Genomic DNA, 23,657 nt, shown 5'->3' on the forward strand with positions numbered 1-23,657 from the left:
GACTCAGAACAAGGAATGTCTTTTAGAAGGGTACCTTTACCCATTTCTGATGAGGAGGAGATTGCAATTTTGTGCTGTGATTGGCTGTTTCCATCAGAGTGGGGGGACTCGGTCTGGCCCATCCTTCTTTCCTCCTGTGTAACTTATTTGCATATTCCAAACACAAAGTTAGAAAAGTTTCACTAAAGATTTACCAGTGCATTTCTCACTTCCAAACCACAACCAGAATACCTTTGGCAACGTTACGCATTGTCCAAACATGATTGAAAAAGACTGAACTGTCATGCATGCATTAATTTGTCCATTAACAGCTGAGTTTGCGCAATACTTATTTCTCTGAATATATATAAGATGGGCTTGTTGTAGTTTGCATCAGTTTTAAGGTTTGAATGGATTTGGATGGATCTGTGTGATCTCTCTTTGTTTCACCCACTGCTGCTGCATCCGGAGATCCTAAGGAATTTTCATGGTGGTCACAGGCCAAACCTTAGGAATCAGTCTCTTGGTGGGTGAAGGGCAGAAACTGCATTTTGACCAATGTGAAGTCCTGTCCTAACCGGGCTTGGTACCAGAGGTCGTCTTCTTGCCTGGCTGTTGTCCTAGCATCTTTATCTGATGGTGTTGAATAGTTTGCTTATGTTAGTCCAACAAAATTCAATCAAAATGTAGCAAACCTTTGTCCACTGGTGTGGTCAGAGAAGGGCCCCACCATAAAAATGGCCCCTGAAATGTGCTGTTCACCACCTAGAATATAATGCAACATTTACTTTGAGCTCTCATTTAAGTTAAATTTTTGGTCCTTCTTAGTAAACCGTTTGTAAACTTAGTAAACACCTCTGCTCTAGATGGGACGTCTTTGAGCTTTGCGCTCACGCCTGGCATCTTCTGCAACTTGTGCAAGGCATGGTTCTAAAACTCTTGCACTCAAGTTAAAAGTTCAATATTTGAAAAAAAATGATCTCTAGATCTTGCAAATTAAGCGGTTCCACAGAGCACAGGAAGTCATACATGTTTGGAACAGCACAATGGTCATCAAAAGTCCTCCAAGTTGAGCTCACGCATGAGATGACTGAAAATCACAAGTGTATCTTCACGTCACATTTGTCTGATGTTTGTTTACTGTGACCCCCGCAGTTCTCTGCATCCATATCTATCACGTATCATGAGAGTGATTTGAAAACAGCCAGCTGAGCACATCCTGAAGGCCCTGTCCGGAGCGAGCGCTGATCTCTAGTGTTGTGATCGACTGAGGTGCAGTTCTAATGATCTCATCCATCCTGAACAACGACTTCAGCTCCACAAAAGAAATGGTGCATGGAAGATCCCTGAGGAAAGAAATGGACTAAATGGAGTGAGGAGTGATATGTTTAACATGCTGGATTTAGTCAGTTGTCAACAAGTGAGAGTGAGTGTGAACTCAGGTGACCTCTTGTTGAAGAGTATGAGCACAGCAGCAGAGTGCAGTGGCTCCGCAGAGAGAACAGACAGCAGCTGGACGCAAGACGACGAAATCTGGACAATGTTGGCACAGTCCACCACAAACTAAATTAAGAACAAATGCATATCAATCATGATGAAAACATTATCACATAGTAAATGTATCTACAGTCTCTCTCAAGGACTGTAAGCAATCTTCCCATCCGGTGGATGCTAACTGAGTGACTCAGATCCAACGTGTATAGCCATTATCTTCTGCCATCTGAATTGCTCTGAGATGTACAGTACACTACTTGCGAAATGTTAAACACACTCGATTCTTTAAAGCTGCAGTCCGTAACTTTTTTTGGTTAAAAATGATCCAAAATCAATATTTGAGCAAGTACATAACCAGCCAGTGTTTGAAACTATCGCCTTACTTTAGCCTGATTCACAACGGTCATCTTATAATAATGTTTTCTAATTTGAGTGGTACGGGTAGGTTTTCGTGGGAAATTCGAGCATGCCGTTTATAGCCTTTTCTCTTATTAAGATGTATAATACTTAATTAAATGTATCATTTTGATGGCGGATTGTAATCCAGAAAGGATTATGTGTTTATGAAACACGTGAATTAAATTAAATTATATTCCAGTTTTAAATGTGCTCTTGTTTCATGTGCTCTTGGGCAGACTTGTTGTTACTTACTTGTTCAGATGACAATATAATATCCAGTGAAAATGCTTATTTGAGTCATATATTCCAAGACGTAGGCTAGACTTAGGGATGTGCGGGTCTAGTCGACTAAACGGTACAGCTCCTACTAGTCGACACTGAAAACAAGTCGATTACACGACAGAAAAAAGAAAAGAAAAACAAAAACATGATTTTATCATTCAAATTACCATCATTTTAACATTGCATTTAAAACATTTTAAATAACAAGTTAAAATAAAACTTTTGAAAAATAATACATTATTTAAAAAAGTTTATCTGGGCGGAAACCTTTACCTCAGACCTCTCATGCTGTTTTCTTCGTGTCAGTTGCGGCGAGTTAAAAAATTACCATGCGAAAGACCAGAAGGTGTGGGATTATTTTGAATTAGAAGGAAACGGAAAAGTTTTGTGTAAACTGTGTAATGTCAAATTGTCTTACAATAACTCTACTGGAGCGATGCGTAATCATATTCAATACAGGCACGTAGGCGTTCGCTTAGAGACTAGCCAAAGCCAGCAAATGTCAATCACGTCATTCACTACAACCCGCCGGCGCTGTGATCCCGTCCGCGCCGTCTATTGCTCTAACGAAGACCCACTTCGGTGGTGGTGCGGGATGTCCAGCCGCTTTCTGAAACTCTATCGGCTTGCTTTTCATTATCTCTGCGTGCCTGCGACTTCAGTTCCTGCCGAGCACGTTTTTTCAAGTGCAGGAATTTTATTGTTAATCGCCTCAGGTCCCGTCTTTCACCAGACCACGTTGATAAACTGAACAAATAATGCATGGTCTGAGTAAGCAAAATGGGCATTGTTGCATTGTTTTGTTTTTAGACAATATAGCCTACACGATGTATGGTTTTTAAAAGCCATTTTAATGCTATTTCTTGATAAACCTTCCTATTGTTTTTGACTTGTGTTTTAATATGTTGACTAACGTTATATGAAGATTAAGAATTCTGTCAGGCTATTGATTGATTTTCCATTGTGCTGCATTTCCCCAGCTGATTTAAATAAATAAGCTATGCTTTGACCGACGTTGAGTGTATGCTCTTCTTTCATTTCTTTTTAACCACCACCTAAAATGAAATGATGATAACGTGAGGCAAGTGCAACTATATATTTCAAATATAGGCTCTTATATATGCTACACGCACGCACAGATGTTTTTTTTTTCTTACCATCTTTTGGGGGTTTCTTGCTTTTAGACTAGTCGGATACAAAACTTTAGTTTAAACGACAATCAAATTAGTCGTCGCGCACATCCCTAGCTAGAATCTGTGAGTGCAAAGTGCAATATCCACACCGATGCGGTGACTGACTGCCACATACTCCTCAAAACATTAGATTCATCCGTGCTGGAGCCGTGCCGCCAGACAACCCACGCAAAGAAGATAATTCCGCACACAGCTGCAATTGCAGGTTTTCAAACAGAGATGGCGACAAAAAGGCAAAACTTACTTAGGTTTAAAGGGTTAGTTCACCCAAAAATGAAAATTAGTCCATACATTACTCACCCTCAAATCATCCTAGGTGTATATGACGTTCTTCTTTCAGACGAATCTAGTCAGAGTTATATTAAAAATTGTCTTTGATCTTTCAAGCTGTTTAATGCCACTCAGCGGGTGTTTCATGCATCCATCCAAAAGCAGTTAAATAAAATGAGCCCATCCATTAAAAAAAAAAGTGTCTCACACGGCTCCGGGGGGTGAACAAAGGCCTTCTGTAGCGAATCGATGCGTTTTTGTAAGAAAAAACTTTAATGTAGCTTGCACTCACTGTTGTACACTGGAAGCAGTTCCGGGGGAATTACTTATGAGGTCAGTGCTGCGCATGCGCCAGTGAGTCTCGTGAAAACCAACGTTTGTTAACCAGGAGCAAAGGAAGCAATGTTTCCTTACTTTAGCAAAGGAAAACCAGTTTCCTCTTGGCTTATATTGAAATCCTCCGACATTCTTCTTTACAAATCCTTGTTTTGTACTTCTAATTAGTGACCGTTGTTTTGTTTTGATCTCTCCCCTGCGCTTCCGCGTGCATCACTTCTGAGCGGCGCATGCGCAAAGCTGACCTCCATACGCCATCCGCCCGGAACTGCTTCCAGTGTACAACAGTGAGCGCAAGCTACATTAAAGTGATTATTACGTTTTGAATATGGATCTTTTTCTTACAAAAACACATCGATTCGCTACAGAAGGCCTTTGTTCACCCCCGGAGCCATGTGAGACACTTTTTTTTAATGGATGGGCGCATTTTATTTAACTGCTTTTGGACTGATGCATGCAACACCCGCTGAGTGGCATTAAACAGCTTGAAAGATCAAAGACCATTTTTAATATAACTCCGACTGGATTCGTCTGAAAGAAGACTGGATTCGTCTGAAAGAAGAAAGTCATATACACCTAGCATGACTTGAGGGTGAGTACTTTATGGGCTAATTTTCATTTTTGGGTGAACTAACCCTTTACTATTTCTATTTGCATATATAACTATAAAATAAAAGACATATGGAAGTATGGGAACTTAAGTAGTGGCCAAAAATCTAATTTCTCTTATATCTTGGCTTCTGTACTATTTATTTATATTATAATTTTTTTAACATGTTTTCACTTTCATTTTTCTGTCACATTTAACTTTAGGTCTTAATTTTTTTTAATTTATTAATTATTATTATTATTATTTTATTTATTTTTTTTACAGAGTCAAAGCAGATGGCAGGTGGGCTTCTCTTGTAAAGCAACCACAAAATGGACTGATGAATAGTGTAAATTTCTGACACTCACTATAACAGGTGTGCAATCTACATAGTATTTTGGCCAAATGGGACCCATACAGCCTCCCAACTCTCGTACGGTTATCTTCCTCTTCCGGAGTATAAGGTCTGTGAGGTTGGTGCCGACCTAACACACACACACACACACACAAAGGTTTGTTTTTATGGTTTATGGGGACTCTCCATATGTGTAATGGTTTTTATACTGTACAAACCGTATTTTCTATTGCCCTACACCAACCCTACCCCTAAACCTACCCCTTACAGGAAACTTTCTGCATTTTTTTTATTTTCAAAAAAGCTCATTCTGAATTATTTATAAGCCTTTTGAATTATGGGGACACTGAAAATGTCCTCATAAATCACCTTCTCTTTGTAATACCTATGTCATACCCATGTTATTATACAAATTTGTGTCCTCATAAACCACATAAACACACACACACACAAGATTAATCTTTATGACATCTTTAAATAATCTTTTATCTTTATTTTTACAAACAAACATAAATCCTTTTGTTCCTGCATTGAGGATGTACTTCTGAACTTGTATTAGTAAACATGCTCATTAAATAAAAAGAAAATAGCTTAATACTTTGTATTTATTTTTATATTTAAGATGACAATGTACTATTAAAATAACTTTAATATATCAACTCGGGTACCATGTTTATCCACTATTAAACTAAACAAAAAAAATCATACTGACATCCTCAGTTCCAATGATTTCCCAACAGATTGTGCAGATGGCACAATCCAATTTATTTTAACACGCAAACATATTGTTTATCTTATATTGCTTGTGAAATCTTTCAAAAAGCGTTGTTTTCCTAACACAGCAACATTTAGTGAACGGGACCTCGGGCTCACCGTGGGCAGCGTGACGGGCGCTTCACCCAAATCCACGTCCATCTGGCACAACTGTTAGTGCAGATAAAGAAGCCATATTCATTAACATTAGAGCAACAGTTTTAATATCACCTGCAGCCCAAACTGTACCTGACTGCAAATGTGAAACTACATTAAGAAACTCTTTAGGGAAGCACAGCATGCAGCCTATCTAACATTAGTGTAAACAGCTGGTGAAGGATATTCTGTAGTCGCTTCAGTAAAAGCGTTTTTACAACTCCAGTTGCACCGAGCAATAAGCACATCGCCACGACCACTTAACCTGAGCGCAGATTTCTGCTTTTAAACGAGTGACTTCTAAGCGTGACATGGATAGATTTCCTCTGTCGCCACGGCAACGACGCTATTTACACAATAAAAGTCTCCATGCGTCATGAATGATTCTTTTTTTTTGTGATTGGCGCCCTCTAGCGAGCTGTAGCAGAATCGACTCTGTTCCACATGCAATTAGTTTGCAAATTCTGTAGAGTATACCGTCTATTTTAGTTAAAAACAGTATGTGAGCCAGTAGCACCGTTGTGACACGACCTTATTATAATGCACGTTTAAATGAACAGAATACTAGCACAGCCTGCTGCTTATATTAAATACTGCAAAGTACACACTCTCACCTACTTTTTTAAATAGCATATGAAAAAAATAAACATTTTAACAGCATAAACGTTTTAAACTGTAGTATGCTACATTGTTTTCATCTTAACCCATCACATTGCATGTTTAATTCAGTTAGTGTTGTTATCTTCTTTGAAATAAAAATATTATTTAAGGTTCATTCATCACACACACACACACATGCTCTAACAGCTTTTGACTATTACCTTCAAACAAATCTGTTTAAGATAACTTGAAGATTGACTAATGCAGTATCACAGCCAACCAGGAAGGTCAAAACTGCAGTTAAGTGCATTGCATTGTGGTACAGTGTTCTATGCAGTAATCTGTATACTGATGTTTTTGACAAATGTAGCAGGTTATCCAAGTAAATGTGCACATTATACTTTATACATACTCATTCATTTGTAGCTACATCCTGCCCTTCAGAATCAGATCAAAGATCTGATAAGTTCTCGATAATGACATTTGTAGTTGTATGCAAATTGAAGAACATTAAACCAGTTGCTGTTTGAGGATGAAGTGATTGGCTGAATTCTAGTGATCCTCCCACTTTCAGAGTTTCTCTTCCTCATCTTATAGATGAGTATTTCATTCTCTCTTATTCTCTTCATCTCTTCACTAAACTCAAACTCAGTCGTCACACAGGCAAGATGCTGATAATATTCTACTGCTCTCTATTCACTCTTCTGTCATGTAAGTTACTGTGCTTTTAATTTTAAACTTGTTCTCTCAAGGATGTCAAGGTCGATTAAATTAATTTTATTTATTATAATTTTACAGGTGTCAAATGTGTAAAAGTGATTACACAGAAACCCTCTATACTGACAGAACAAAAAGGGAGATCTGTGACTATGGACTGTAATATTGAAAAGGAGGAGGGTAATTATGTCGGCTGGTATAAACAGATTCCAAATGCAGCTCCTCAGTTTGTGTTGAGATCCTATCATTCTCACGACTCCCCTGACAAATATGGGGATGGTTTTTCCTCCAGCCGCTTCACATCTAATGCTCAGTCAATAATTCATTATAAGCTGATCATCAGTAATGTGGATGTGGATGATTCTGCAGTGTATTATTGCAGCTCATGGGACAGCTCTGTTAGTGAGAGCGTATCACAGTGATTCACAGCATGACAAAAACCTCCACACTGCTCACTGAACAACAATGTTCTTAAATTCAATATACATTACGGCCAGTTTTACAGTTGTGCCATGATTGCTTTATACTTCATGAATATATACTTAAATCACACTCAATATACACACACATGTAAACCTGATGAACAGGCCACTTGGAGGCATGCAGGAATGGATGTAATTTGTTTAATATTCATTTATTTAAAATGACAAATTAATGTAAAATTTAACAGTAAAAGGAATGTTTTGATGTATACATATATATAAATTTACTTTGGATGTTTGTTTTCTATATTCTATATTAAGGTAATATTTGGCATATCTAAAAAAAGGAAAAGAAAAGATGTGCACCAGAGACAGATGAAGAATTTCTTCTAGTGGATGCAGTGAGCTGTGACTCTGCTTTACCAACACACATAGACACATAATGTTGGGTTTTCATGTTTTATGAGGACTCTCCATAGACATGATATACTGCACAAACATTATGTTCTATCCCCTAAACAAAATAAATAAACAAATAAATACATGCATACATAAAAAAAGTCACACAAGGTACAAAAATTCAGGTTTTACTATCATTGTGGGGACATTTTGTCAACACAACGTAGAGTTTGCCTGGACCACACACACACACAAAAGTGTTTTGACACACAATCTCATGTAAAGCTTGTGTTTATTCTGCAGGTGTCAGTGGAGTGACTGTAGTGACTCAGAGTCCATTAATCAGTCAGTAAAGGAGAAACAGCTAAACTGCACTGTAATCTGGGGACAGAAGACAGAAAGTCCCGTTGGTTTGGAAGGAACGTTTCCTTTAGTGTCTGTCATCAGTAGAGCCATGTGTTCATGTTCAGAGTAACTTTATGACACGGAACAAAACTGATTGTGAATGGTAAGTAATCTTTCCACTTTTCTTTTCTTTTACTGTAGTACATATAGTCTATACTTCATTGTAGATATATAAACTCATTATTTTTTTAAAAATAGCATAAAAAGTGTCAGCACCTAAATATATACACAGTGCCATATAAATTCATGTACATTTAATCCAACAAAAATCCAACAAACTACATACATACAGCACTATTTAACTTTTATGTTGCAAGTTACATTTTTGTCAAAGACACTGAGATGTGTGTATTAAAATTACATTTACTGGATATTTACTTCTTTATAGATTAATTGTTTAGATGCTAAGAATATTCTGCAACTTCTTTAGTAATCTGTCTTATAATTGATCTAATCTCTTGTAGTGCTTTTATCATGTTTTTCGCCCTGTTTGAAACTGGACAGTCACTGGTCACTTTATGCTTTTGCTAAATGTCTCCTTTTGTGCTTCTCAGAAGACAGAAAGTCCTGTGGGTTTGGAAGGAATGTTTCCTTTAGTGTCTGTCATCAGTAGAGCCATGTGTTCATGTTCAGAGTGACTTTATGACACAGAACAAAACTGATTGTGAATGGTAAGTAATCTTTCCACTTTTCTTTTATTTTCTTTTACTGTAGTACATATAGTCTATACTTCATTGTAGATATATAAACTCATTATTTTTTTAAGTTAATCATGTAGTTCATTTACAGTTAAATGTGTGAATGATTTTTTTAAATAAAAAGAACACTATTTAAACTGTTTTGCAAATTTTTTTGTTATTAAGCTTTTATTAATTAATTGATAAACTACATGGAATATTTGGATTCATAAAATTTGTTAAACTGCAGGACCATTGAAAATGAGCTAGTGAAGACAAAAAGATGATTAAAAATAGCCTAAATATATACACAGTGCCATATAAATTAATGTACATTTAATCCAACAAAAAATCATTTACATTTAATCCAACAAAAATCCAAAAAACTACATACATACAGCACTATTTAACTTTTATGTTGCAAGTTACATTTTTTGTCAAAGACACTGAGATGTGTGTATTCAAATTACATTTACTGGATATTTACTTCTTTATAGATTAATTGTTTACATGTTGATGTGTGAAATTTTAGAGATGTAGAAAGTGTGAAATGTACAGTCAGACTTTAATATTTCAAATGTTTGGCTGAAATGAAGGTTTGTTTGCAGATGTTGATGATGATTTGTGTTTAGATGCTGCTGCTCCTGCTGAACATCCTCCTTCCATCCAGAGAAGAGCTGAGCTCCAGTAAACTCACTCTGGTGTGTCTGACATGTCTTGAGGCTTTTGCTGATGTGTGTTGGCTTGTGAACGGGAACTAAGTTACTTAAGGCGTTTCACTGGATCTGCTGAACAGCAGCCTGATAAGAAATTCAAGATGAGCCGTTTTTTAACCATTACATTTACATGGACAACAATACTCAGATTTTAATACGATTAAGACAATACTCTGATTAAGAATCTACCATGTAAACAGAGATTTTTGATTACCTTAATCCGGCTAAAGTCATAATCGAAGTAAACAGAAATCGAATTAAGACATGAGTATTCCTATTTTAGTCACATTACTGAAGTGCAGAATAGACATGTAAACACCTTAATCACATTATTTCTCATCGTGTAGGACTTTTCGCCGCATTTTGCGACAGGATACACACAGGGCAGCAGTGTTGCCAGATTGGAAATGTCCAAGTATCGTACCAGAAGCTCAAAATTATCGTATTTGGAAGAAAATGATCGTACACTACTCGTACAGAATACGATTAATCTACTAGACTAGAGCAACAACTTTTTGACACAACCTTCAAATCACCACAATAAATAAATAACTATGCTAGGGCCCTATGAAATACGTTTTATTTGTTCCCAAATTCTTTTTTTTTTTTTTTATTCCAAATAAATTTTTTTGGGGATTCTGTTTTTTTTTTCATTTTAATTTTTCTGGACTCCTTTTTAAATGGTTAAATTAAATGTTATTAATCAAAAGCACGTCTAATTAAATAATGAAACGTATACAATTCAACATCAAATCTATTAAAAAGTTTAACAAAAATTACATGTTTAGGGTTTTATGAAATGTTCTATTTTTTTCACCAAGTTTATTGTTGCCAAATTCTGTGTTTTAATATGTCTAATTATTTGAATGCATAAAAACTACTTTTATTTATAGCCTTATGAAATGTTTTTTTTTTCTTTAGAAATTCTGCGCTGCGTATTTTAATTTTTCTGGTTATCGAATGAAGGCATAACACATTAAAACTATGCTAGGGCCCTATGAAATACGTTTTATTTGTTCCCAAATTCTTTTTTTTTTTTTTTATTCCAAATAAATTTTTTTGGGGATTCTGTTTTTTTTTTCATTTTAATTTTTCTGGACTCCTTTTTAAATGGTTAAATTAAATGTTATTAATCAAAAGCACGTCTAATTAAATAATGAAACGTATACAATTCAACATCAAATCTATTAAAAAGTTTAACAAAAATTACATGTTTAGGGTTTTATGAAATGTTCTATTTTTTTCACCAAGTTTATTGTTGCCAAATTCTGTGTTTTAATATGTCTAATTATTTGAATGCATAAAAACTACTTTTATTTATAGCCTTATGAAATGTTTTTTTTTTCTTTAGAAATTCTGCGCTGCGTATTTTAATTTTTCTGGTTATCGAATGAAGGCATAACACATTAATTTAATTTATCTTTTAATTAATGAAAATTAAACAAATTGTTTTTTTTGGCAAACAAAGGGGATTTACAATTAAATTTAAAACATGGAAGAAATATTGTGATTATTCTATGGCTGATTTCATGGCTTCGTTTTGAGGAGGTTGACTTTGGAAAAAACACGTTCTGAAATTTCGAAATTATCGTACATTATGGGATTTTTTCATTATTGATCGTACATCGTACAGAGGTCAAAATTATCGTACAAATACGATAATTATCGTACGTCTGCACTGCATGGCAGTGTTCAACCATTTGACAGCAAATAAAAGAGCTTCAACACCGCCGTCGTCTGTATGCACGTGCAAAATGGCATCACATGGGGACGTAATAACGTGTGCCATTAATCGAACTATGTACTATAACATGTAAAACGGGAACATGAAAGGAATATTCTAAAAGAAACTCATGTAAACACCATAATCATAATATTGGCTTATTTAGAATAAGGTAAATAATTAGATTACTGATGTCCATGTAAACGTAGTCATTGAGAGCTCAGAGTGGGACAAAGACACAGCTGACATGTGAAGTGACTGTTGACTCAAAAACCACCAGTAAAAGCATCAAGAAATCTGACTGCAGCGACTGAACTGCTTGACCTCCTCTTGATTTATGTGATAGTATTTCAATTTGTTTGCATAGAGTAGAAAACATTAGCTATTAAAAATAAAGTGCCTTAGCTGCTTCATTTTCTGAATGAATGTCATGTTTAATTGTACATTACTGTGCTTTATAAACTCAAATAAACTGCATGTTAAACAAACCTTTCTTATTACTTTGTGTCCAATGTATGCACGAAAGTATATTTTAGTTTATTATTTTAGCATCAGTTTATTATATTTTTATGCAGTAGACTACTATTAAAAACAAAACATGTTTCCAATTAGAATATCTGATCAATTTTAATTATATAATTTAATTGATTAAAAAATAGAAATCAATTAAATATGAATAAAATAACTATCAATAAAACATTCTATTGAACACTATAAACTAGTACTGAAAGTCAAATTCATTTGCTGATTCCACAGGACAGATGTTATTTTGAAATGATCATTTAATAATGCTATTGATTAAAGAGATTTTTATGCATCCTCTGAATAGATCTAAAAACAGTGCTGAAGTTTGTCTTCAATTAATGCAGTGATCTGTGGAGATTTTCTTCAGGACAGGAAGTTCAGTCCTGACACAACACCTGCTCTCATAATCAGCTCTGTGTAAATGATCAGTTTCTCTGAGCTCTTTTTATCGATTCACTTGATGTTCATCCAACCAGACAAGAGCATAACAACAAATGATCATGGCAACTTCGGTTATACATGATTAATAATATAGGAGTTAATAAATGAATGAAAAATACTGGCAAAAATATTACACAACATCAAGTCCTCTTACTAAAGACAATCCAGTATACTTGAAGACTTATAATAAATGTGCTTAGTATTTTAATAAATGTGTTTATGTAAATAAATTGTCTGTCAGTCATTCAGTGATGATTCTTGATGCTGTATGATTGATGATGTCACTGAGAGGCTCCTCCCTCTTCATTCTCTTCAGTCTCTTAAAGGGGTCATATGATGCTATTTTAAAGTCATTGTGCACAGAAAAGAATGGAATGGCATTCTATTCTGTGTGCCAAGTCTGTGAGAATCCATCGCTCTTTTCACCAGCCCGGGTGTTCAGATAAACTGTCTCCTGCATGTCAGTTTAACCTTATCAGTTAACAATAATATTTGTTTCTCTTTGTCAGCTCACAGCTCTTTCGCCCGTGCAATAGCTCGAACTCCCCAATAATCAACAAACAGACCAGATAGGAGAAAACAAGGATGTGACTGGAGGATACAGTGTTGTATAACAGCACAGATTTTGGGTAAAGGGGGGAAAAGCTGTTTTATTTCAAGCTAAATTGTAGTGTTTTACAAAACAACTTGATTTCATAGATAAATGGGTTGTTTTGCCGTATCTGGTCAATCCTAGATTTTCTATGGATAAAAGAACATTTCCGTAAATCAGATTTAAAGAGGTAGTTCATGAAAAAAGAAAATTATTTAATCATTTACTCTTATGTATTTCCTTATGTCGTCCCATAGGACTTTTGTTCATCTTCGAAAGACAAATGAACATTAATGAAACCCAATTTTTAATGAACCTTTAAGCTCCAAAAAATAAAGGCATCATAAAGTCTTGAATGAAAGTTGGTCACTTTATTTTAAAGTCCAATTCTCGCTATTAACAAACCATTAACTATGACTTTTGCCTCAATAAACTACTGATTTTATGCTTATTAATAGTTAGTTAGGTTTAAGTTTATTGGGTAGGATTAGGGATGTAGAATATGGTCATGCAGAATATGTGCTAAATATGTAGTAATAATCAGACAATATGTTATTAAAAGTATAGAAGAATTCTTTGCTAAGAATTGCAAAGAAGCAACTAGTTAACAGTGAGAATTGGTCCCTATACTAAAGTGTTACCTGAAAGTCAATGTCATGAAACAATATGAGTGTGAATAATTGAGGATAGATTTTTTGTTGAACTATCCTTTAAGCAAAAGTCTTAATTTGCTCTCCATTTCATCTCATTACGGTATGATATATATAAAAAATAAATAAAATAAAAAACCTCTAATTGGTGATTATTCATTCCTATTTGTTTGGGATGATACAGCACAATGCAGTATGCACACCTGTGAAAGAATCCTCATGCTGGGGTAACATAATTTGTGTGCAATTAGGGTTAGGGTTAGGGTTAGGGTTAGGGTTAACACATTATAATACACATTATTTTGTGTATTTGGTGTAACAGAATATGTTGACATGCTTTAATGTTCAAAAAACACATTATTTTTCAAATACTGTACATTATTGTAGGTCCTCTATGCCCCGCCTCTCTCAAACACGTCGTTTTCAACAAAGCCCCCTCCTTTCACAAGCGCAGTCTGCTCTGATTGGCCAGCTGACCCAGTGCATTGTGACTGGCCGAACACCACAAGCATGCGTCGGAAATTTTACGTCCCTCACCATAATCGCGAGCGTCAGCTTTCAAAGTAAATATCAAGAAAGTTAATAATGTCGTTAGTTTTACCAAGCCCGAAAGGGCAACAGAGTCGCGTGACAGACACAGTGATGATGCAATACACAAGCCGCAGTTAAGACAGCTGACGTGCTATGATTTCTGACAGGCAGTTCACTTTCCTATAATGTGACCCTGTTCCCCTCACACACACACACACATGACGTGTTACTCTGCGCTGCGCAAAACTCTGCATTTGAACAGTCAATAGCAAATACTTAAACTAATAACAAAACATACTTACAGTCGCTGATGCCAGATTGTCATAGCAAAGTGTCGCGTGACAGACACAGTGATGATGCAATACACAAGCCGCAGTTAAGACAGCTGACGTGCTATGATTTCTGACAGGCAGTTCACTTTCCTATAATGTGACCCTGTTCCCCTCACACACACACACACATGACGTGTTACTCTGCGCTGCGCAAAACTCTGCATTTGAACAGTCAATAGCAAATACTTAAACTAATAACAAAACATACTTACAGTCGCTGATTCAGAAGCGCCAGATTGTCATAGCAAAGTCGGAATTGACCCTTTTTTTTTTAGAAATAGCCTTTGTACTGTTAGCCAGCCTTGTACTCTTCTAGGTTAAAAAAAACTGTCGTCCATAAAATGCGTTGCACAAATTCGAACATCTGGGTTGTGCTGTTCTGTTGTAAATAAATCTTAACCAATGATTACTAATTGCATCTACTTCCAGAAGGCCAAATAAAGTGCTTTTGCTTTCGCACTGAAATACACGTCTGCCTGACATGGCTACATCAACACTACTGCGGTTCCTGAAACCACGCCTTCTTTCTTTGCATGCACATTTGGGCGGCATTATGCTAATATTTCCAAATAGTGACATATACATGTGGGGGCATGTTAGAATGAGCCGTTTTAGGTAGGTGTGGTTGACTCTTAACTTTTATAAAGAATATCTCTTTGGATTTGAGACTTTAGTCTGTAACCTTACAGATCTTCTTTATGCACCAAGAGCTTGTAACACTCCAAAGAGAAAGAAAAACTTGAAATCGCATCATATGACACATTTAAAGCTCGTCTCTGATCGCTCTCCTCTCTTCAGTCTGTTCACATCACACACTCACAACATGCTGTCAGTCTTCATCATCCTTATCGTCACTCTGTCATGTAAGACCTCACCAGACTGCAGTTAAAGATGCTCATGAATGTGTCACATGTGAGTATTGTGTATCAGTGATGCAGTGTGTTTATTCTGCAGGTGTCAGTGGAGTGACTGTAGTGATTCAGAATCCTCCATTAATCACAGTCAATAAAGGAGAAACGCTCTCGTTGGTCTGTAACACAGGCAGCTCTACTGATGGTGGATGCTGGTATAAACAGGTCACAGGAGAAATGCCTCAGTTTGTTTTAAAGGGGTCCTATTATGCTTTTTCACTTTTTCAACTTTAGTTAGTCTGTAATGTTGCTGTTTGAGCATAAAAAATCTACAAAGTTACAAAGCTCAAAGTCCACTTCAAAAGGAGATATTTTATTTAACAGAAATCACTTTTCAAAAACTACAATGAAGTACTCGTTTGGACTACAACGCATATTTTCCGGGATTTGTGATATCACAAATATCGACGAATGGGATGAGACCTGGTTGAGCTGCACTTGAGAAGGCAATGAGTGTTATCACTATGTCGGAGACACGCTATCTTTCCCAAGGCAAACGAACTTAGAGTGGTTACAATCATCCGGGTTTAAATCACACTCAAATTGATTTGATTTTGAGCAATATTTACACTGAAGCTGCAGGTGGCTATGGTAAGGGGCATGACATTTCCCGACCAGGCGCTGAGTGTTGCCAATCACAACACACACTGGCCCAGCTAACCAATCACAGCACATTTCATATTTCAGAAGGCGGGCCTTCATTTGATGATTAAGTGTATGGGGCTGTCACGTGATGAACGAATGACTCGGAAAAACCAGAAGACTCAAAACAGGTGAACTACCTGACTAATTCCAGTACAGAACCTATAGGATGTTGCGCATGCGCGACTGAACGAATCACTCCCCGAGACGACTCGTTCTTCCCGAGTCACATTAAAGATTCTCAAAATGAACGAATCGTTCAAGAACGACCCAACACTAGTTCATGCCAGACTGGGGTGAGAGGTGTTGTAATAATGTAAAATATAAAAATGTGTTCTAGTACACCCCCAAAACAAAATCAAGACTTTGTAAAAGAGCATAATAGGACCCCTTTAAACTCTTACCACAGGTGGAGTTAAAGATGCTCATGAATATGTCACATGTGAGTATTGTGTATCAGTGATGCAGTGTGTTTATTCTGCATTACATCATTATATCAGTGATGCAGTGTGTCTGCTTCTAGACAACAGATGAACAACATGAAGCATTTTCAGTATCTCATGCTCTTATCAAACTAAATTATGGTCGACCACTTAATTTAGGTAATGTGAATATTACTTGCTGTGTGGAAAATTGTAAAAGACTTTATTAACTTTTGTACATATGCACCATCCCACACATTGAACAAATACCTTTATTGTACATTCAACTTTGTACATTGACTCATATACATATTTGGCCACATATATATACAGTACACATCTGACATGAGAACAGAAAAAAAAACATTTAAAATAGTAAAACTTAACAATAAATAATGTGTATGAATCTGGAACAGTAGATTTATGTACAGATTTGTGCATTATTTACTCTATATAGAACTGTATAAATAAAGAGATATGCATATGTATTTACATAATACTTGAGAAAGAGGCAATAATTAAGGATGTAGAATGAATTACAGAAATGTATTACAGAACACAGATAATGATTAATGTGTTAGCTGTTTAAGCTGGAGATGGCATGAGGGAAAAAGCTGTTTTTATGCCTAGATGTTCTAGTGCACAGAGATCTGTAGCATCTGCCTGAAGGGAGAAGTGCAAACAGGTTGTGTCCGGGGTGAGAGGGGTCTTTGATGATGTTAACGGCCCGTTTCTTCACTCTGGAGTTGTACAAGTCCTGAAGACTGGCCAGGTGCACACCAATGATCCTTTCTGCTGTCCTAACAGTCCGTTGCAGTCTTCTTGTATCTGATTTGCTGGCTGACCCAAACCAGACAGTTATAGAAGAGCACAGAACCGACTCAATAACAGCTGAGTAAAACCTCTGGAGTTGTACAAGTCCTGAAGACTGGCCAGGTGCACACCAATGATCCTTTCTGCTGTCCTAACAGTCCGTTGCAGTCTTCTTGTATCTGATTTGCTGGCTGACCCAAACCAGGCAGTTATAGAAGAGCACAGAACCGACTCAATAACAGCTGAGTAAAACTGTGTCATATGCACCTGTGGCAGGTTGAACTTTTTCAGCTGACGAAGAAAAGTACCGGTACAACCTCTGCTGGGCCTTTTTCACAATGGAGTCAATGGCTGTGTCCGAAATCGCCCCCTATACCTTTAAATCGTGCACTATTTGAGGGAACAGCCATTTTTAGTGGTGTCCGAAACCATAGTGGACATTCTCGAGTGCATTCATTCAATCCCACAATGCACTGCAAAAACGAGTGTACAACTGGTGCACGCTCAACGGCTAGAGAATGCCCATAATGCACCGTGAGAATCACGCCAAATGAATTCCCGCATCTCGCCAGAAGATGGCGCCCGCAGCTGAATAATCAATCCGTTCATTTTTACAAAGCGCTCATCCATGGCGTACAGCATAATGTACAACACGGGTATAAATTAATTGTAAATTGATTATTAAATTGTTTGATTAGGGTTTATACATAATTTCCGTGACAGAGTTCAAGATAAATCCTTTAATCTTACTACTGGAGCTGCTAGTTTGCTAGTTTCAAATGATTAATAAACAGCAAGCACAAACTATGCAAAAGCGGCATTCCTTCCGGTGCACTCAGTGTCCGAATTCACTACTCGTTTTCATTCACTCCTTCTAGTGAACTGAATTAGTGACCTAATGTAGGGAATAGTGAATGAGGGTATAGGGTGCGATTTCGGAAACAGCCAATGTGAATGTCCCACTTCAGGTCCTGAGAGATGGTGGTTCCCAGGAATCTGAATGACTCCACTGCAGCCACAGAGCTGTTCATGGTGGGGAGTGGGGGAAGAGCAGGGGGGTTTCTCCTGAAGTCCACGATCATCTCCACTGTTTTGAGCGTGTTGAGCTCCTGGTTGTTGTGACTGCACCAGACAGCCAGCTGCTCAACCTCTTGTCTGTAAGCAGACTCGACGTTGTCCTGGATGAGACCGATGACTGTGGTGTCGTCTGCAAACTTCAGGAGTTTGACAGAGGGGTCTTTAGAGGTGCAGTCATTGGTGTAGAAGGAGAAGAGCAGTGGGGAGAGAACGCAGCCCTGAGGAGCTCCGGTGCTGATGGTGCAGGTGTTGGATGTGAGTTTTCCCAGACTCACTAGCTGCTGCCTGTCTGTCAGGAAGCTGGTTATCCACTGACAGATGGAGGTGGGCACAGAGAGCTGGGTCAGTTTATTCTTAAGGTGTTGAAAGCGGCACTGAAGTCCACAAAACAAGATCCTTGCATAAGTCCCTGGTTTGTCCAGATGTTGGAGGATGTGTTGCAATCCCATATTGACTGCATCATCCACAGACCTGTTTGATCGGTAAGCAAACTGCAGGGGCTCCAGCAAGGGTCCAGTAATGTCCTTCAAGTAGGCCAACACCAGTCTCTCAAATGACTTCATGACGACAGATGTTAAAGCATCAGTCATTAAGTCCTGTGATTTTTTGTTTCTTGGGTACAGGGATGATGGTGGAACATTTGAAGCAGGAGGGGACTACACACAGCTCCAGGGATCTGTTGAAGATCAGTGTGAAGATGGATGATAGCTGGACAGCACAGGCTTTGAGGCAGGCTGGAGAGACACCGTCTGGGCCTTTGGCTTTCCTTATCTTCTGCTTTCTGAAGACTTTGCATACATCCTCTTCACAGATCTTGAGTACAGGTTGAGAAACAGTAGGGGGGAGGGAGGGGGAGGGTGTTGATGACTGTGCTGTGAGACAGTCGGAGGTGTCAGACCAGTCTTTTGCTTTTCAAACCTACAGTAAAACTCGTTCAGGTTTTCAGTTGATTGGCCTCAGTGCTGGGGGATGGGGTCTTGTAGCTGGTGATGGCTTTCAGGCCTTTCCACACTGATGTAGAATCATTACTTGAAAGCTGTTTTTTAGCTTTTCAGAGTAGCTTAACTTTGCCGCTGTATAGGGGAAATTTCTATATAATTTCTATATAGGGGAAACCGATGATTTTGAACTAGTAATGTTGTGATTATTGAAACTGAGAGCCAATATTTCCATACTTCTTTGACCTTTTGTTGAAAACAAACTATTTTCCCGATGAACTAATGATCTGACACACTAATCAAAGGACTCTGGTTAATTTGTGAACTGGGTTGATTTTTTGTGAAAAATTGTTAAATTGTTTTCTTTTTGTTATATTTGAACAATATACCCATTACTATTTGACAGTGACATTTTTTTTGTGTGGTATGATTCTTTGATGTTAGTTACAATTACACTCTAAAAATTGCTGGGTTGTTTCAACCCAACTTTGGGTCAAATATGGACTAACCCAACCCTCGGGTTAAAAATTTTACTGAAAAATGTAACCTAATGGTTGGGTTGAAACAACCCAGCATTTTTTAGAGTGTACTTTGTGTCAACTTTTTTTTTTTTTTGGTAACGGGTGGTTTCAGTTATCCTGGGTTGAATTCTTTAAATTCTATTTGGTAGATTTAATTCTGCCTGGCGCCCGAATTGGTAATTGGTAAATAATATTGTAAGGAACTAAGTTTCAATCAAATTCCTCTTATTAGTGTGTGCCACCATTGAGTGAGTGTTTCACTTCTGTTTGTGTCTCTTCACAGACTGAGGAGGGTTTTGTATGGCTGAACATATGAAATGTATCACTGTGGTATTCGGACAAGGAACAAAACTCATTGTGACTGGTAAGTCATCTTTCCCTGTTATAAAATTGTTTTCCTTGCTGTATTACATATAGTCTACTTCTTGTAGAGATATAAACTCATTATTTTTTAGTTTACATTGTAGTATATTTACAGTTAAATGTGAGAATTCAGTCACAGACCGTTTTATCCAGAACCTCCAGTAACTCGGTAATCTTGAAATATACTGAAAAGACTTGTTGTATGTTATATTCAGCTATTATTATTATTATTATTATTATTAGCATCAGAGCATCAGCTTTGTGTTTAATTTGATAGCATTTTAAAAATACTTTTAAAAAATAATTTATGTATCAGTGAAACAGCATGTTTTTTTATGTAGATAATTAGTTATGTTTAATGTGTTTTGATAACCTTATCACAGTAAATTAGTAACAACCAAACAAACAAAAAAAAATCCACTTTAGCAAGATTCAGGTGTTCCTTCTGTGATTAAGTGAAAGCACATGTTGAGTGTTTCAGATGTGTTGAGCGTGTGTTGTCTGAGGGGGACGGGTCTTTTGCTTTACTGTCTTAAAGTTTCTCTTTCTGGGGTGCATTTCCCAAAAGCATCGTTTGCTAACTATGGTGGTAACATTGAACTCTATTGGTAACGACAGAACTTGTGACCATAGTTGATTTTGGGAAACACACCCCTGATCTCAGCAGACCTCAGCAGATCCCACATCCACCATGATCACAATATTCTGCGCTTTCTTCACACTTCTGACCTGTAAGTTTTCATCATACCTGATGATTTAAAGTGTTTTGACACACAATCTCATGTAAAGGTTGTGTTTATTCTGCAGTGTCAGTGGAGTGACTGTAGTGACTCAGAGTCCATTAATCACAGTCATTAAAGGAGAAATGGCTAAACTGCATTGTAAAATGGGGACAGTAACTACTTATTCTGCTAGATGGTATAAACAGACTCCAGCAGGAGTTCCTCAGTATGTCTTAAGATTTTATCATGGCTGGAGGAGCTCAGTTAGATATGGATCTGGTTTCTCTGCTCCTGAATTCACATCATCACATTCATCTAAATCATACATCAGATTATAGTCTGATCATCAATAATGTGGATGTTGATGATTCTGCAGTCACTTTTTAATTTTTATTAACAGCTCCAAATAGGACAAATATACCATGACCATATAGTATGTGCTATATTACAAGTCTTCTGTGGCTGTACAGTATGTTGTTTTTATGTTGTCAGAATCTGTCGTGAATCCTGCTGTGGTGAATCACAGTGAATGAAGGACATGAAGTCCCTCTGAACATGAACACATGACTCTACTGATGATGGACACTAAAGGAAAAGTTCCTTCCAAACCCACGGAACTTACTGTCTTCTGAGGAGCACAAAAGGAGAAATTTAGCAGAATGTCCAAGCTGCTATTTTACATATAATTAAAGAATAAAGTGACCAGTGACTGTCCAGCTACAAACAGGACATAAAAGCACCATAAGAAGCATGAATGAGATTTCAGTGTTACAGTGCAGTAGAATTTTTATTAGCAGTGATCCACACCATCAACTATATGAAGACTGCTTTTGATCAAGATAAAACAGAAAAATTAGTAATTTTGTTTGAATCTGAAACATGTCTACATGAAGTGACCTTCTCATGTACCCTTCCCTATTGGAGCCCTTTGTGAAGGAATTCAGTTGTACTTCTGTTTGGAAAATATTGTCCCCTTCCTGAAGTGGATTTGCTCAGTGTTAACAACAGATTTATTTGCAAATAATCTTGGAAACCTCGTCTACAAATGAACAAAAATAAAGGATGAATGACATCAACTGGTAAAAAAAAAAAAGATGACAAACAAGCAGTTTTTTGTATAGCCAAGCTCCTCATGCTGAAAAAAGACTGCATGATTATGAAGTTACTTATTGACATCATGACACTTAATCACTGTAAGAGCAGTAAAGAAGAGAGTTTGGGGTTAAAATTTGTGTTCGAGTTCATGTTTTGGTTCTGTGTCTCTTGACTCTGAAACTTTTGTATGAGTGAAGGTGTGAAATGTATCACTGTAGTATTCGGCCAAGGAACAAAACTCAAAGTGATCGGTAAGTGAGTTTAACTCTTGACAATTAACACAAATTAAACACAAATTACAATATTTTTGCTTAAGCTTTGAGTTTTTTCATGTGAATGTTTATATTTAAAATTAATCTTCAAAATAACATTTCAAATTTTTAATTAAGTTATATGACGGAACTCATTCTGAAGTATGTGTAGATGCTTTTAAAGGCTTATTATTTACTCACCCTTATATATGTAGGTATTATGTTCTTTTCTTTTTTGATATACTTTGGACTACATACAATAGTTTGATAACATTGTCTGGTTAGTGTCAAAATAAGGTTAACTTCAATATTAAGCTCGGTATACTTCTGTATTCAATTCCATTTATCATTAAAATGTGATGTCCAATCAATACTGTTATTTTCATCACATTTATTATATCATCATTCTGTAGGCTAACTGACAGTTTAGACCACCAACTATTAACATAGTAAACCAGCTGTGGGAATAGTGAGATTTATGGTGATTTTTCAGATTTTTTTTACTAACATTTTAGTTAAGGTGCACTCAGTGTACTATGTTTTACTGTGTCTATGTGAGTATTAATATGAGGGGTAGTTACTTATGAGCATTGGCAGGTTAATTATTCTTTTAATAAGAAGCGCTATATGCTTGAATCACTCATTAGGTAAAATGTAATCGATATCATTCCACCAAAGGCAGAACTAATCCAGAAACCCACGCATACACCCGTAAGAGACTGAGGGATTTCACGCATCCTACAACAAGTGTATCTACAAGACAGCTGGCATTGACACAAGTCTGTAATAAATGTGGCACTGGAGCGTGTTTTAAAGTAGTCTTTCTGCCAGAGGCACTGAAATGTTGGTCCAGATGATGGCAGCCTTACCTCACTGTGGTACGGCTTGAAAAATTCACCATCAGCCAAGTTCATATGAAAAATAATGACATTTCGAATGAATAAATATGCAGTAATTAATTTTAAAATGTTTAAAATAATAATAACAACAATAAATTGCGTTCCGGGCCCCCTCTCCCTCATCGGGCCCTTGGAATCGTCCTAACCTTCCCCCCGTTACGGTGCACCTGCATGGGGTAAGAACTTGATGAAAATTAAGCTTTGCCATCAGAGGAATAAAGTTACACATTAAAATATATTTAAATTGTAATAATATTTCACAGTATAACAGTTTATACTATATATTTGTTTATCAAATAAATGCAGCCTTGGTGAACTTATTTCAAAACATTTAAAAATCTTACAAACCCCAAACATTGAACAATAATGTGTCTTCTGTGTGACAATTTGCTGTTTTATGGTTTTGTCATAAGACAAAGTGACTATTTAAAACTGCTCCATAGCATTTTTTTGTTAAAAGAACTACA

General features: G+C 36.8%; 1 protein-coding gene and 2 pseudogenes across 2 annotated transcripts; 2 read left to right on the forward strand and 1 right to left on the reverse strand.

The window, feature by feature from the left end:
- Positions 1 to 973: 973 nt before the first annotated feature.
- LOC107583744 (ADP-ribosylation factor-like protein 16) lies at positions 974 to 6,098 on the reverse strand. 2 transcript variants are annotated; one of them, XM_016270054.1, is made up of 5 exons: positions 5,900 to 6,098; positions 5,771 to 5,821; positions 4,911 to 5,027; positions 1,427 to 1,542; positions 974 to 1,325 (listed from the first exon to the last, which is right to left on the reverse strand). In XM_016270054.1, exons 2-5 carry the CDS (start codon positions 5,810 to 5,812, stop codon positions 1,154 to 1,156), a joined length of 447 nt encoding a protein of 148 aa, XP_016125540.1. In that variant the 5' UTR covers positions 5,813 to 5,821; positions 5,900 to 6,098; the 3' UTR covers positions 974 to 1,153. The 2 variants fall into 2 exon arrangements, with proteins under 2 accessions (XP_016125540.1, XP_016125531.1); XM_016270045.1 differs by having other exon boundaries at positions 5,771 to 6,098.
- Positions 6,099 to 7,074: 976 nt separating this feature from the next.
- Positions 7,075 to 9,851, forward strand: LOC107583735 (Ig lambda chain V-I region NIG-64-like; annotated as a pseudogene).
- Positions 9,852 to 20,914: 11,063 nt separating this feature from the next.
- LOC107585771 (Ig lambda chain V-III region LOI-like) lies at positions 20,915 to 21,332 on the forward strand (annotated as a pseudogene).
- The last annotated feature ends 2,325 nt before the right edge of the window (positions 21,333 to 23,657 follow it).

The sequence above is a fragment of the Sinocyclocheilus grahami genome, unplaced genomic scaffold (assembly GCF_001515645.1).
Source record: "Sinocyclocheilus grahami isolate Dianchi unplaced genomic scaffold, SAMN03320097.WGS_v1.1 scaffold5.1, whole genome shotgun sequence".
NCBI classification, from domain to species: Eukaryota; Metazoa; Chordata; class Actinopteri; order Cypriniformes; family Cyprinidae; genus Sinocyclocheilus; species Sinocyclocheilus grahami.

What these genes read in the sequence shown, in the direction of transcription:
- LOC107583744 (XM_016270054.1), bottom strand. Translation starts at nt 5,812, where the DNA reads ATGGACGTGGATTTGGGTGAAGCGCCCGTCACGCTGCCCACG. An exon ending in TAGATTGCACACCTGTTATA is followed by an intron (nt 1,543 to 4,910) that starts GTGAGTGTCAGA and finishes TTCTTAATTTAG; the next exon opens with TTTGTGGTGGACTGTGCCAA. An exon ending in CTCATACTCTTCAACAAGAG is followed by an intron (nt 1,326 to 1,426) that starts GTCACCTGAGTT and finishes TTCTTTCCTCAG; the next exon opens with GGATCTTCCATGCACCATTT.